At 36.7% G+C, this 15,816-nt stretch overlaps 1 protein-coding gene across 3 annotated transcripts in view; it reads left to right on the forward strand.

The window, feature by feature from the left end:
* The window catches only part of GALNT13 (polypeptide N-acetylgalactosaminyltransferase 13), a 766,581-nt gene that overhangs the window by 648,061 nt on the left and 102,704 nt on the right, over positions 1-15,816 (forward strand). For 2 of the 3 annotated variants that reach the window (XM_053698312.1, XM_053698310.1), the window contains exon 10: positions 3,229-3,363. In XM_053698312.1, coding sequence (XP_053554287.1) covers positions 3,229-3,363 — 135 coding nt within the window. The remainder of the gene's footprint in view (positions 1-3,228; positions 3,364-15,816) is intronic. The other variant, XM_053698311.1, reaches the window with a different exon arrangement.

Genomic DNA, 15,816 nt, shown 5'->3' on the forward strand with positions numbered 1-15,816 from the left:
AATATTTACAAACATAAGAAAAATATTACAACAATTTTAAACTAATTACACCTACTCTAAGCCCCCTAATAAAATAACAAAGACCCCCAAAATAAAAAATGCCCTACCCTATTCTAAATTACTAAAGTTCAAATCTCTTTTACCTTACCAGCCCTGAACAGGTTCCGATCAGCCAATAGAATGCGAGCTCAATCTGATTGGCTGATTGGATCAGCCAATTGGATTGAACTTGATTCTGATTGGCTGATTCCATCAGCCAATCAGAATATTCCTACCTTAATTCCGATTGGCTGATACAATCCTATCAGCCAATCGTAATTCGAGGGACGCCATCTTGGATGACGTCCCTTAAAGGAACCGTCATTCTTCAGTTGGATGTCGCCGGAAGAAGATGGGTCCGCGGTGGAGGTCTTCAGGATGGAGCCGGTCATCATCGGAATGAAGATAGAAGATGCCGCTTGGATCAAGATGGTTGCCGGTCCGGATCGCCTCTTCTTCCCGGATAGGATGAAGACTTTGGAGCCTCTTCTGGACCTCTTCAGCCACCGGATGATGGATCGCCAGCCCCCGCTTGGGTTGGATGAAGATTTTGGAGCCAGGACGGATCGGTGATACCTGGTGAGGTGAAGACAAGGTAGGATGATCTTCAGGGGCTTAGTGTTAGGTTTATTTAAGGGGGGTTTGGGTTAGATTAGGGGTATGTGGGTGGTGGGTTGTAATGTTGGGGGGGGTATTGTATGTTTTTTTTACAGGCAAAAGAGCTGAACTTCTTGGGACATGCCCCGCAAAGGGCCCTGTTCAGGGCTGGTAAGGTAAAAGAGCTTTGAACGTTAGTAATTTAGAATAGGGTAGGGCATTTTTTATTTTGGGGGTCTTTGTTATTTTATTAGGGGGCTTAGAGTAGGTGTAATTAGTTTAAAATTGTTGTAATATTTTTCTTATGTTTGTAAATATTTTTTTATTTTTTGTAACTTAGTTCTTTTTTATTTTTTGTACTTTAGTTAGTTTATTTCATTGTAGTTATTTGTAGATATTGTATTTAATTAATGTATTGATAGTGTAGTGTTAGGTTTAATTGTAGGTAATTATAGGTATTTTATTTAATTAATTTAATGATAGTATAGTGTTAGGTTTAATTGTAACTTAGGTTAGGATTTATTTTACAGGTAATTTTGTAATTATTTTAACTAGGTAGCTATTAAATAGTTCTTAACTATTTAATAGCTATTGTACATGGTTAAAATAATTACAAAGTTGCCTGTAAAATAAATATTAATCCTAAAATAGCTACAATGTAATTATAATTTATATTGTAGCTATATTAGGATTTATTTTACAGGTAAGTATTTAGCTTTAAATAGGAATAATTTATTTAATAAGAGTTAATTTATTTCGTTAGATTTAAATTATATTTAACTTAGGGGGGTGTTAGTGTTAGGGTTAGACTTAGCTTTAGGGGTTAATACATTTATTAGAATAGCGGTGAGCTCCGGTCGGCAGATTAGGGGTTAATAATTGAAGTTAGGTGTCGGCGATGTTAGGGAGGGCAGATTAGGGGTTAATACTATTTATTATAGGGTTAGTGAGGCGGATTAGGGGTTAATAACTTTATTATAGTAGCGGTGCGGTCCGCTCGGCAGATTAGGGGTTAATAAGTGTAGGCAGGTGAAGGCGACGTTGAGGGGGGCAGATTAGGGGTTAATAAATATAATATAGGGGTCGGCGGTGTTAGGGGCAGCAAATTAGGGGTACATAGCTATAATGTAGGTGGCGGCGCTTTGCGGTCAGCAGATTAGGGGTTAATTATTGTAGGTAGCTGGCGGCGACGTTGTGGGGGGCAGATTAGGGGTTAATAAATATAATACAGGGGTCGGCGGTGTTAGGGGCAGCAGATTAGGGGTACATAAGTATAACGTAGGTGGCGGTCGGCAGATTAGGGGTTAAAAAAATTTAATCCAGTGGCGGCGATGTGGGGGGGCCTCGGTTTAGGGGTACATAGGTAGTTTATGGGTGTTAGTGTACTTTAGAGTACAGTAGTTAAGAGCTTTATGAACCGGCGTTAGCCCAAAAAGCTCTTAACTACTGACTTTTTTCTGCGGCTGGAGTTTTGTCGTTAGATTTCTAACGCTCACTTCAGACACGACTCTAAATACCGGAGTTAGAAAGATCCCATTGAAAAGATAGGATACGCAATTGACGTAAGGGGATCTGCGGTATGGAAAAGTCGCGGCTGAAAAGTGAGCGTTAGACCCTTTCTTGAGTGACTCTAAATACCGGAGTTAGCCTAAAACCAGCGTTAGGAGCCTCTAACGCTGGTTTTCACGGCTAACGCCAAACTCCAAATCTAGCCGTAAGGTTGTAAAATCAAACTGAGGCTGCTCAACCAAGTATATGTAGTCTGTACATTGCTTTAAGTGCTTTCTGTTTTAACTTTTACTTTTCCTTTAAGGGAAATTTCATATGATGCTTAGAAAACTTAAGAGAAATGTTAAAATAAATATACATTTAATAAATAAGACTAATAAGAATGAAAAGTTTAGAATAGGGAGAACACAAGGTGCTGGCAAGACAACACAGAATTGCAACAGAGAGGAAAGGCTTGTATTGCTCCATGATGGCTGACTCATTCTATATTCACACCCACCATGTTATTCTTTCTGAGTAATTACTAGACATTATGCACCACAATCATAATTGCCACGGGCACAAATAATATCATCTAGTAAAAAATGTATTTCAGCAGAGAAATGTATTCTGGACTGGAAAGTTTGTTACATAATTAATTTGCACCATTATGTTTACCCAAATGAGTGGATATACCAAAAAGGGTGAGTAGGAAGTAGTTTTGTGTCAACTTTAGAATGCAATAAGTTGGCTGAATTTTTTATGTTGTAAAAGTTTGTGCATTTGTATAATTTGAGGACGAATGTAGACAGGGGTATGTGGGTTTGTTTTCAATGAGTGTATATGGAGAATTTTCTATATTGCCTGCTTTAGGTTGTGTGTTCAAGATAACCATGGTTACTTTCAATATAACAATATTCTCTGGTAAAAATGCTGGTATTGTCCTTATTTTTGTAACATCTGCGGGATATTGGCAAATAAATAATAATAATAAAAAATTATAATATGAATATATAAGATACTGAGCCATTGAAATTTAAATTACTAGGCAAAAAAAATAATTATCTTTTTTTGGCATGACTAGAAATTAATTGTGTTTTACAGGTATTTTCATACACAGCTGATAAGGAGATTCGAACTGATGATTTATGTATGGATGTATCAAGACTGAATGGCCCGGTGCTAATGCTGAAATGCCACCACATGAGAGGCAACCAGTTATGGGAATATGATGCTGAGGTTAGTGTCTTCTTACTGTAAAACCACAGACATATTTTAATTGTTACACTACATGTAAATAACTCCAGTACCAAGATGTAATGTGTCAATAATAAATTACATAAAACAAATTAGACGTTTCCAGCCCAGAAAATGTTGTTTTGGATGAAATTTTCGTTCTGAATATTCAGGGAAATTTGTTTCCATGCATATTCTGTGGCTGCACTATTCGGTATTCGTTTCATTTAAAACGAAATGAAAACTGAATTTTTGTAAAACATTTACACTAGTTTTTTGTTAAAACAAATGTAAATGTTTCACTATTTTTCCATTTTCTTTCATTGTCTTTGATGCATTCTTCGGGTTTATTCATATCATTAAAATGAAACGAAAATCACAATTTTTGTGACGAATGTGCATTAGTCTGTAAACAAATGCAAGTTGGTACAAGTACATACAATAAGTATAAGATAAATAAGCAATGGCCTGAATTATATTCCTGGAATGTTTTCTGAAAAAGCCTTTTATTTGCTACTCTGGGCAGGCCTATGTTTAAAAAAATACAAACCCCTAAGCTAATTTTACTAAAATTAAAAAAAATTAAAATTACAGAAAAAATAAACAAAGCTATCCAAAATAAAAAAATTAAACCTAAACTAATACCCCTATAAAAATAAAAAATCCCCCAAACTAAAAACACCCCCTGATGTAATACTAAACTAGCAATAGCCCTTAAAAGGCATTGCCCTAAGTTAAACAGCTCTTTTACTTTAAAAAAATTACTAATTACCCCCTAACATTAAAAAACCCCCACCCACCCAACCCCCCAAAATAAAAAATCCTAACACTAAAAAAACCCAAGCTGCCCATTGCCCCTAAAGGGGCATTTGTATGGGCATTGCCCTTAAAGGGCATCCATCTCTTTTACTGCCCTTAAAGGGGCAATCAGCTCTTTTACAGCCCATTAAATCCCTAATCTTAAAAATAAAAAATAAATAAAAAAAATCTAAAACTAAGCCCCAAATAGGTACTCACCGTTCCTGAAGTCCGGCAGAGAAGGTCTTCTTCCAGCGGCTACATCATCTTCTATCTTCATCCTGAACGAAGGCAGTGTGGATCGGCTTTCCCTGATGCACGGATCCAAAGCGGTGGTCCTCAGCGGCGGTCTTCAGCGGTGATCCTCAGCGGCGTGGAGGCTCCTCTTTATCCGATCTCCGGTGTAAACTAAACATTGAATGGAAGGTACTGCAATCAATTTGGGGTACCTTGCATTCTTATTGGCTGAAATTTTGAAATCAACCAATAGGATTAGAGCTACTGAAATTCTATTGGCTGTTCAAATCAGCCAATAATATTTCAGTAGCTCTCGTCCTATTGGTTGATTTAAAAATTTCAGCCAATAGTAGTGCAAGGTACCTCAATAAATATGGGGTACCTTGCATTCAATCTTCAGTGTGTGACGGGCGATCGTATGAAGATAGAAGATGATGGGACTGCCTGGATTAAGACCTTATCTGCCAGGCTTCAGGAACGGTGAGAACCTATTAGGCTTTTTTTTTTTTTTTTTTTTTTTAAGATTAGGGATTTAATGCCCTTTTAAGAGCAGTAAAATAGCTGAATGCCATTTTAAGGGCAATGTCCATACAAATGCCCCTTTAGGGGCAATGGGTAGTTGAGTTTTTTTTAGTGTTAGGTTTTTTATTTTGGGGGTTTTAATGGTGGGGTTTTTTTACTGTTAGGGGGGTCTTAGCATTTTTTAATTTTAAAAGAGCTGGTTAACTTAGGGCAATGCCCTACTAAAGGCCCTTTTAAGGGTTATTGGTAGTTTAGTTTAGATTAGGGGTTAATTACGGTTAAGGTGTTTGTTAATACTTTTTGCGGGAGGTTAGTTTTTCTTGTCATACTTTGTGCGGGCATTTAGGCTTTTTTGTTATTTCGTGGGGGCGGTTACATGTTTTTTTCGTTATTTTGTGCGGGCGGTTGCATGTTTTTTTTTTAAAAGCTTTGTTTGCCTATGCTTCCGAAAATGGCAGGGTGGATTTTTTTCACCACCCTGCCACCCTGCCATTTTCGGAATCCACCTAGATGCAGCATCCAGGTGGATTCTTTTGGCTGCACGCAACTGGCGACGCACGCATTACAAACACAATTATAGTATAGATGTGTTCTACAATAATCTTTCACCGCGGTCTGTCCCATAGATTCAAGTGAAATATTTAATCAAATGTCTCTCTCTGTCTTCCAATTGAATCTGCAGTATTTTTCTAAATCTTGAAATCTTTATCAAAATGTAAACATTCACTAGCTAATTCTGTCTGACATTAGAGTGATTTGATTCATTTTGTGAAATATTTGCACATTTGTATTGTCAGTACTATGTTCCTTTCTTAGAAAAGGGCACTCTAACAGTAATATTTTATATCCATCATCTTCTCAGTAAGTGGCACAAAAATATCTGTACATAAAACCTTTGGGATCAATTTATGTAGCTATGAATGCAGACCGCTTAAGACCGCTGCTCCTTAACTCGTCTGCCACCTCTGAGGCAGCGGACAGCAATAATCTCAATTGGATTGACACCCTCTGCTAGCAGCCGATTGGCCGCAAATCTGCAGGGGGCGGCATTGCACAAGCATTTCACACAAAATGCTTGTGCAATGGTAAATGCAGACAGCGTATTCTGTCGCCATTTATTGATATGGGGTAGACGTGATCCGCCACAGCGCACATTGATAAATCGGCCCCTTGAAGTGAATGTTATTGACAAAAGAGTAATTAATTTGTCAAATTTTATAAATGTGTGTAAATATTGTGCCTTTATAACTTATTTTCACGTTTCTATGTACAAAGTCTTATGTGTGTTACCAGAGCAACCTTTTTTAATTTTATTTTTTGCTTATAAAAAACTACTACATCTTTATTTTTTTTTAGTTTTTTTTTACCAGGACATTGGTTCAATAATCTTTTTCTGCACGTCATATGGGATTTGCATTTTTTACTTTAAGTATTCAACTTTGGGCTACAGCTTATGTAATATCTATTATATTTTCCTAGATTGTGGCCAGGTCTTTATATTCATTGCTGTATGCTCTGAAAAACAATGATTTCTATTCTTTTCCCTTCCATTCTACATTTTTTCCTAGGCATCATGGCAGATATATATCCTTCTAGTTGTTGGCTTTACCGCATTTTGAAGTAAAGGAGCTTAGAGAAAATAAAGCAACATATTATGATATGTTATGATTTCTGTTTGTTGTTAGTACGCTGCCAAGATGCCTGAAAGATTGTCTCTTGGCAAAGCCAAACCCTTCATAATGATATAGCATAGCACTTGTGTAAGAAATATGAGAAAAATTTCAAAGAAGAAAATCAGCAGTTAAGTATATGTTTAAGAAGTTTGAAAAATATAAGCATTTTAGTAGTAGTCTATATGGTCAGGAAAAGAAAAAATAAACATAAATTTATTCTAGTATATTCTATTGGTGTGGTTGCATGTTAGTTTATACACACAAAGCTGACTAAAATTAAAATGCTAGAGACTTCTACCCGTGGATTATTGTTTGAACTAGACCATACTACTCCTTCATCCAATATGTTCTAAAAGATTGAAGGGATTATATACAACTAAACATGATATAGTGTTTATGGTTAGACCATGGACGCATTGGAAATCTGATAAAGGTCTAGGTTTTAGAAATTTATGAACATATTAGCTTGCTGCTGTACAAGAAAGAATTACACTTGGTACAGTAAAGAAATGTAACATTGATTAGGAGGTAATTATTAAAGAGAAGAGGGTAATGTGTCTAGGTAGATTAAAGGGGGGTTGGGGTAATATCTTTGTTCATGAGTGTCTATATAAGATGTTATCTTCCGTCTCTATTGTGTATCTGACATTGTTATTTTAAGACATTCAGTTCTCCAGTACTCTAGGCAATCAATAAACAATGGCTTTAAATGCCGGAAGGAATGCTTGTATTGCGGACCTTCTGTTCCTAAAGCACTGCCAGTATCATTTTCAACAAAAGCTGTTGGTTTGATTTTTAGATTGTATTTCATTGTGAAAATGTCATTGTACACGATGGAAATATAGCTTGATGAAAAATATTAAATTGTAAACCAATAAAGCTAACCTTAATATGCAGCAAAGAGAATGAGATGTTTGTGAGTGGTATCACATTTTCAATATGGGTTTACAGATTTGATTTATTTAGCAGTTTTCCAGGAAAGTTGTATATTTTCTTAGTTCATAGATTTTAATAAATGCTCAAACAACGAGACTTATTATTTAGTTTGGGTTTTCTAAATTCTATTTTAAATACATTTTTAGGAATTATCTTTGTGAAAATTATTATTGAGTTTGGTGAAGTAGACATTTAAGGGTCCCTAATTCAACTTCATGTAAATACATTTTCTGTTTATTTTTACCTGTAGTGAAACCCACATAAAATTGTCCCTTTGTACATGTATTTTTACACAAGTATTTCAGTGGAAGTAAAAGCTTTCTCTGTTTTTGAAAATTCTCTACAGCTTCTCTATAAATATTCAAGTTATAAATAATATAATATTTAATATTTTTTTTTTCTCCTTTCTTGAAAAATAGTTTTCCTGAGAATTATATAGAAAAATACTTGGTAGTACAGATAAATGGCAATAATATCATCATGTCCAGTTTAAACCAAAGACACAATAGTTGACCCTTTTTGGTACAGTGATTAGAGTTTATAATTGCTTCATGACAATCACATTTATTTGTATCTTTATATTTTGTTTCTTTTATAAAAAATAAATCATGTTTTTTCCTTTTTTGTAATATAAAAAGGAAAACAGAAATTTAGTCCGCTCTACTAAACCCAAATAAGGTAATATTAATACCAATATAGATTTACTAGGATAAAGAGGTGCAACCTGGTAAATACATTTACATACAAAATAAAAAGAGAGAAAAGGAAATTACCGGTATAAGGTAAAACCTAAAAAGACCAGGGATATTGCACACTACTAATAAACACAAATACAGAACAACTGAATATACCAAAATGTGATTTAATAAGTGCAAATAAATAAACCTAAACTTAAATACATTCTAAAATATATATGCACACAAAAAACAACAAAAAACAAAAAACATACACTTAGAAGACAACACATGGGCCCCACATACACCTTATGTTATTGCTAAGCCGGCAGGTAAAAAGTGCACAAATACTGAACCAAACAATAATAGCAAAATAAATGTCACAGCTGCAAAAATGTCACGTGATGATTCTTAGTAAAAGAGTGGCAGTAGTAAAGCAACAATTGTAGGTTAGTATTGCCAAAAATGCCACAGCTGCAGTTAAATCAGAGTCACATATTGTTTTCATAATTTTGGCAACTTGTTAGCAAGCTGTATATATAAAAGCAGCAGTCAATCTTGTAGTCAATGTTAATCAGCAAGCGGTATAACACTTTGGAATATGCAAAGGTGCAGCAGTTGTAACCAAAACAGCAATGCTGTATATTATTCCATTGCGTGTAAACGTAACTTCAAAGCAGACAACATGTACAGCAGCAGTCAAGAGCCAAATAATGATAAACAGCAAGCAGCATTTATGAACGTTCACTGATGCAGTCTGTTAGTAAAGTAACTTGTGCATGTGCAATAAATAAGCAAATGTGTGGTACTATTTCCTCATTAACAACCCTGTGTGGGGGATCCACATGAAAAATCTTGTATATTTAGCGAGGTGGGGGATATTCATCCGTCCTTAGACAGGTAGTTGTTGCCGTTACCTCTCCTTCAAGAAAATGTTACCCCTTCAATGATTCTTCAGCTCACTCCTCCTCCACACAGGGCGTAATGTACCAAGCAGTAGTGATGTCCCGAACTGTTCGCCCGCAAACGGTTCACAGCGAACATAGGTTGTTCGCGTTCGCGTTCGCGTTTGTGGGCAAACACATGGCGATGTTCGATCCGCCCCTATGTGTCATCATTGTGGAAACTTTGACCCTTTATGTCACAGCCGCCTGACACATTAGAGCCAATCAACATCAGACACTCCCTCACAGACACTCCCAGCTACTCGGAATCCGCCATTTTAGACTCATAACGACCTTGCTTTTTTAATGAGAGGACGTGTTGTGTTTTTGCTCCTGACATTAATAGGAAAAACATAGCTAGGCTAGTGTATTTACAGTCCAGAAGGACTCCACTCATCTCTGCTGCAAGCACAGCACCCCAAAAAGCCATTTTTAGGGCTATATTTCGTGCCTAACAACATTAGTTTAAATTTAACTAACCCAAAAATATAATTATTTTTCTAGTGTAATTTTTTTTCATTTTCTATCAGGCCAGTGTCACACAGCATATACTCTGGTTCATTGCTCTGTGCCAGCCAGCAGCCAGCAGTGTTAATATCCGTTTATAACATTATTTTTAATTTAAAAAAAAACACAAAAAAATATTTTTCTAGTGTAATCTAATTACATTTACTATCATGCCTGTGTCTGTCAGGCTCACTCAGCATTAATATACCTCTTTTTTTTCAGTCTTTTGGTTAATTGGTCTGTGCCAGGCAGCCACCCAGCACTCATATCTATTTTTCTTTCACCTTAATTTTAATATATATATATATAAAAAAAAAAAGTTTAAATTTGTTTGCTAGTGTAATCTAATATAATTTTCTATCCAGCCTGTGTGTTTTGCTGACATAGAGAGCCTACTGTGTTTACTTGCTGCCCTCCCTAGTCTATGAGCCACGACTCATATGTGTTTAACCTATTTTTAATCCCCCCCCCCAAAAAAATAATTTCAATCATTTTTCTAGTGTAATCTAATAGTATTTTCTATCAGGCGTGTGTGTATCCGACATACAGAGCCTACTGTTTTTAATAGCCGCCCTTCCAAGGCTATCAGCCATGACTCATATGTATGTGCTTAACCTTTTTCTTAAAATTTCCAAAAAAAGTCTTTAAATCATTATGCTAGTGTAATCTAATTGTATTTTCTATCAGGCCTGTGTCTAACTGTCTATCTGACTTACACAGCATACTGTTGTTATAATTGCTGCCCTACGTAGCAGCCAGCCAGTGCGACCACTCATAGAGTCATATGTGCATTGCACTTCTTAACATAATTTTAATATTAAAATCTAAAATTTTAAAATATTTTGCTAGTGTAATGTAACTTAATTTTCTAGCAGTCCTGTGTTTTTGTCACTTACACAGCATACTGTGTTAAATTGCTGCCCTACCTACCATCCACGACTCATATCTGCCAGCCTGTCTGCCAGGCCCAAGTACCCAATTAGTGGCACCAATCACAATTCTTGTAACAGTAATAAAAAAATAAAAAAACATAATTTTTTGGACTGCAAATATTCAGTCTCCTAGGGCCATTGAATTTAATTTACCTCCTGCCTGCCACTGCCAGCCTTTTGTGCCAGGCCGTCTAGCCAACTATTTACACCAATCATAATTGTTGTCACAGTCAGACAGTATAGTTATTAATTTAAATAAAAAAATTTTTTAGTGTTGATCTTAACCCTCAGTTTGCTCGTGCCTTTGAATTGTACTTTTCTACAGCCTTCCAAGCCTGTGTGCCAGGCCTACTTAAAAAATATTTACACCAATCATATTTGTTGTGACAGTATTCTAATAATTAAAAATTAAAATTTTTGGTAATAGTTGCTGTGATTTGAATCGTCAGTTTGCTGGTGCCATTGAATAGCACTTTCCTCCTGCCTTGCAGCCTGCTGTGAGCCAGGCCCACCTAGCAATTGTTGTCAGCAATCATATTTCTGTTAACAGTATTTCAAAAATTGTCAATCATCACTGTTTAGACTGTCAGTAATCAGTCTCCTAGTTTCCTTGAATTGCATCTCCCTCCTGCCTGCCATCCTTTTGTGCCAGGCCGTCTTGCAAACTATTTACACCAATCCAAATTTTTTGTCACAGTATAGTTACTAATTAAAATTAAAAAAATCTTTATTGTTGATGATCTTAACCCTCAGTTTGCTTGTGCCTTTGAATTGCCCTTTTCTACAGCCTTCCAAGCCTGTGTGCCAGGCCTACTTAAAAAATATTTACACCAATCATATTTGTTGTGACAGTATTCTAATAATTAAAAATTAAAATTTTTGGTAATAGTTGCTGTGATTTGAATCGTCAGTTTGCTGGTGCCATTGAATAGCACTTTCCTCCTGCCTTGCAGCCTGCTGTGAGCCAGGCCCACCTAGCCAATTGTTGTCAGCAATCATATTTCTGTTAACAGTATTGCAAAAATTGTCAATCATCACTGTTTAGACTGTCATTAATCAGTCTCCTAGTTTCCTTGAATTGCATCTCCCTCCTGCCTGCCATCCTTTTGTGCCAGGCCGTCTTGCCAACTATTTACAACAATCCAAATTTTTTGTCACAGTATAGTTACTAATTAAAATTAAAAAAATCTTTATTGTTGATGATCTAATCCTCAGTTTGCTCGTGCCCTAGAATAGCACTTTTCTACAGCCTTCCAAGCCTGTGTGCCAGGCCTACTTAAAAAATATTTACACCAATCATATTTGTTGTGACAGTATTCTAATAATTAAAAATTAAAATTTTTGGTAATAGTTGCTGTGATTTGAATCCTCAGTTTGCTGGTGCCATTAAATAGCACTTTCCTCCTGCCTTGCAGCCTGCTGTGAGCCAGGCCCACCTAGCCAATTGTTGTCACCAATCATATTTCTGTTAACAGTATTGCAAAAATTGTCAATCATCACTGTTTAGACTGTCAGTAATCAGTCTCCTAGTGTCCTTGAATTGCATCTCCCTCCTGCCTGCCATCCTTTTGTGCCAGGCCGTCTTGCCAACTATTTACACCAATCCAAATTTTTTGTCACAGTATAGTTACTAATTAAAATTAAAAAAAATCTTTATTGTTGATGATCTTAATCCTCAGTTTGCTCGTGCCTTTGAATTTCACTTTTCTACAGCCTTCCAAGCCTGTGTGCCAGGCCTACTTAAAAAATATTTACACCAATCATATTTGTTGTGACAGTATTCTAATAATTAAAAATTAAAGTTTTTGGTAATAGTTGCTGTGATTTGAATCCTCAGTTTGCTGGTGCCATTGAATAGCACTTTCCTCCTGCCTTGCAGCCTGCTGTGAGCCAGGCCCACCTAGCCAATTGTTGTCAGCAATCATATTTCTGTTAACAGTATTGCAAAAATTGTCAATCATCACTGTTTAGACTGTCAGTAATCAGTCTCCTAGTGTCCTTGAATTGCATCTCCCTCCTGCCTGCCATCCTTTTGTGCCAGGCCGTCTTGCCAACTATTTACACCAATCCAAATTTTTTGTCACAGTATAGTTACTAATTACAATTAAAAAAATCTTTATTGTTGATGATCTTAACCCTCAGTTTGCTCGTGCCTTTGAATTGCACTTTTCTACAGCCTTCCAAGCCTGTGTGCCAGGCCTACTTAAAAAATATTTACACCAATCATATTTGTTGTGTCAGTATTCTAATAATTAAAAATTAAAAATTTTGGTAATAGTTGCTGTGATTTGAATCGTCAGTTTGCGGGTGCCATTGAATAGCACTTTCCTCCTGCCTTGCAGCCTGCTGTGAGCCAGGCCCACCTAGCCAATTGTTGTCAGCAATCATATTTCTGTTAACAGTATTGCAAAAATTGTCAATCATCACTGTTTAGACTGTCAGTAATCAGTCTCCTAGTTTCCTTGAATTGCATCTCCCTCCTGCCTGCCATCCTTTTGTGCCAGGCCGTCTTGCCAACTATTTACACCAATCCAAATTTTTTGTCACAGTATAGTTACTAATTAAAATTAAAAAAATCTTTATTGTTGATGATCTTAATCCTCAGTTTTCTCGTGCCTTTGAATTTCACTTTTCTACAGCCTTCCAAGCCTGTGTGCCAGGCCTACTTAAAAAATATTTACACCAATCATATTTGTTGTGACAGTATTCTAATAATTAAAAATTAAAGTTTTTGGTAATAGTTGCTGTGATTTGAATCCTCAGTTTGCTGGTGCCATTGAATAGCACTTTCCTCCTGCCTTGCAGCCTGCTGTGAGCCAGGCCCACCTAGCCAATTGTTGTCAGCAATCATATTTCTGTTAACAGTATTGCAAAAATTGTCAATCATCACTGTTTAGACTGTCAGTAATCAGTCTCCTAGTGTCCTTGAATTGCATCTCCCTCCTGCCTGCCATCCTTTTGTGCCAGGCCGTCTTGCCAACTATTTACACCAATCCAAATTTTTTGTCACAGTTTAGTTACTAATTACAATTAAAAAAATCTTTATTGTTGATGATCTTAACCCTCAGTTTGCTCGTGCCTTTGAATTGCACTTTTCTACAGCCTTCCAAGCCTGTGTGCCAGGCCTACTTAAAAAATATTTACACCAATCATATTTGTTGTGACAGTATTCTAATAATTAAAAATTAAAATTTTTGGTAATAGTTGCTGTGATTTGAATCCTCAGTTTGCTGGTGCCATTGAATAGCACTTTCCTCCTGCCTTGCAGCCTGCTGTGAGCCAGGCCCACCTAGCCAATTGTTGTCAGCAATCATATTTCTGTTAACAGTATTGCAAAAATTGTCAATCATCACTGTTTAGACTGTCAGTAATCAGTCTCCTAGTGTCCTTGAATTGCATCTCCCTCCTGCCTGCCATCCTTTTGTGCCAGGCCGTCTTGCCAACTATTTACACCAATCCAAATATTTTGTCACAGTATAGTTACTAATTACAATTAAAAAAATCTTTATTGTTGATGATCTTAACCCTCAGTTTGCTCGTGCCTTTGAATTGTACTTTTCTACAGCCTTCCAAGCCTGTGTGCCAGGCCTACTTAAAAAATATTTACACCAATCATATTTGTTGTGACAGTATTCTAATAATTAAAAATTAAAATTTTTGGTAATAGTTGCTGTGATTTGAATCCTCAGTTTGCTGGTGCCATTGAATCACACTTTCCTCCTGCCTTGCAGCCTGCTGTGAGCCAGGCCCACCTAGCCAATTGTCAGCAATCATATTTCTGTTAACAGTATTGCAAAAATTGTCAATCATTACTGTTTAGACTGTCAGTAATCAGTCTCCTAGTGTCCTTGAATTGCATCTCCCTCCTGCCTGCCATCCTTTTGTGCCAGGCCGTCTTGCCAACTATTTACACCAATCCTAATTTTTTGTCACAGTATAGTTACTAATTACAATTAAAAAAATCTTTATTGTTGATGATCTTAATCCTCAGTTTGCTCGTGCCCTAGAATAGCACTTTTCTACAGCCTTCCAAGCCTGTGTGCCAGGCCTACTTAAAAAATATTTACACCAATCATATTTGTTGTGACAGTATTCTAATAATTAAAAATTTAAATTTTTGGTAATAGTTGCTGTGATTTGAAACCTCAGTTTGCTGGTGCCATTGAATAGCACTTTCCTCCTGCCTTGCAGCCTGCTGTGAGCCAGGCCCACCTAGCCAATTGTTGTCAGCAATCATATTTATTTTAACAGTATTGCAAAAATTGTCAATCATCACTGTTTTGACAGTCATTAATAAGTCTCCTAGTGTCCTTGAATTGCATCTCCCTCCTGCCTGCCATCCTTTTGTGCCAGGCCGTCTTGCCAACTATTTACACCAATCCTAATTGTTGTCACAGTATAGTTACTAATTAAAATAAAAAAAATCTTGATTGTTGATCTTAATCCTCATTTTGCTTGTGCCATTGAATTGCACTTTTCTACTGCCTGTCAGCCTGTGTGCCAGGCCCAACTATCCAATTAGTGCTAGCAATCATATTTCTTTTAACAGTATTGCAAAATTTGTCAATCAACACTGTTTTGACTGTCAATCTGCAGTCTACTAGTGCCCTTGAATTGCATTTTCCTCCGGCCTGCCTGCCTGTGTGCCAGTCCCAACTAGCCAATTAGTGCCACCACTCATATTTATTGTAACAGGATTGGAATTTTTGTTAATCATAACTGTTTTGACTGTGATTCTTCAGTCTCCTAGTGCCATTGAATTGCAGTTTCCTTTCTCCCAGCGTGTGTGCCAGACAGGCTCATTTGCCAAATAGTGCCAAACAATCATATTTGTTGCCACAGTACTAGTAATATTTAAAAAAATTAACAATTTGTGATTTTTAAAACATCTGTCTTTTTTGTTGTTGTCAGTCTCACAGCGTATACTGTGCCCACTTTCACAGTGCCACCACTCAATTGGTGTAATAGTATTGTTAGTGTCCAATTAAAAAAAAATGACAGGCAGAGGCAGGCCACCCAGCAGGTTCCGTGGTCGTGGTCGTGGTGCTGTGATTCCTTTAGACCCTACAAATATGCACATTGTTCAGACGCCGGGTGCCAGGGGGGATGCAAAAACTTCTGAGGAGGACCTAGTTGAATGGCTAACACAGGAAACCCAATCTTCTTCAGCTTCCGCTGCTAGTCCTCCTAACCTTGACGCACCATCTAAGTCCAGCTGTGCTTTGGGCAGGTC

This window comes from Bombina bombina, chromosome 1 (genome assembly GCF_027579735.1).
Source record: "Bombina bombina isolate aBomBom1 chromosome 1, aBomBom1.pri, whole genome shotgun sequence".
Lineage (NCBI taxonomy): Eukaryota > Metazoa > Chordata > Amphibia > Anura > Bombinatoridae > Bombina > Bombina bombina.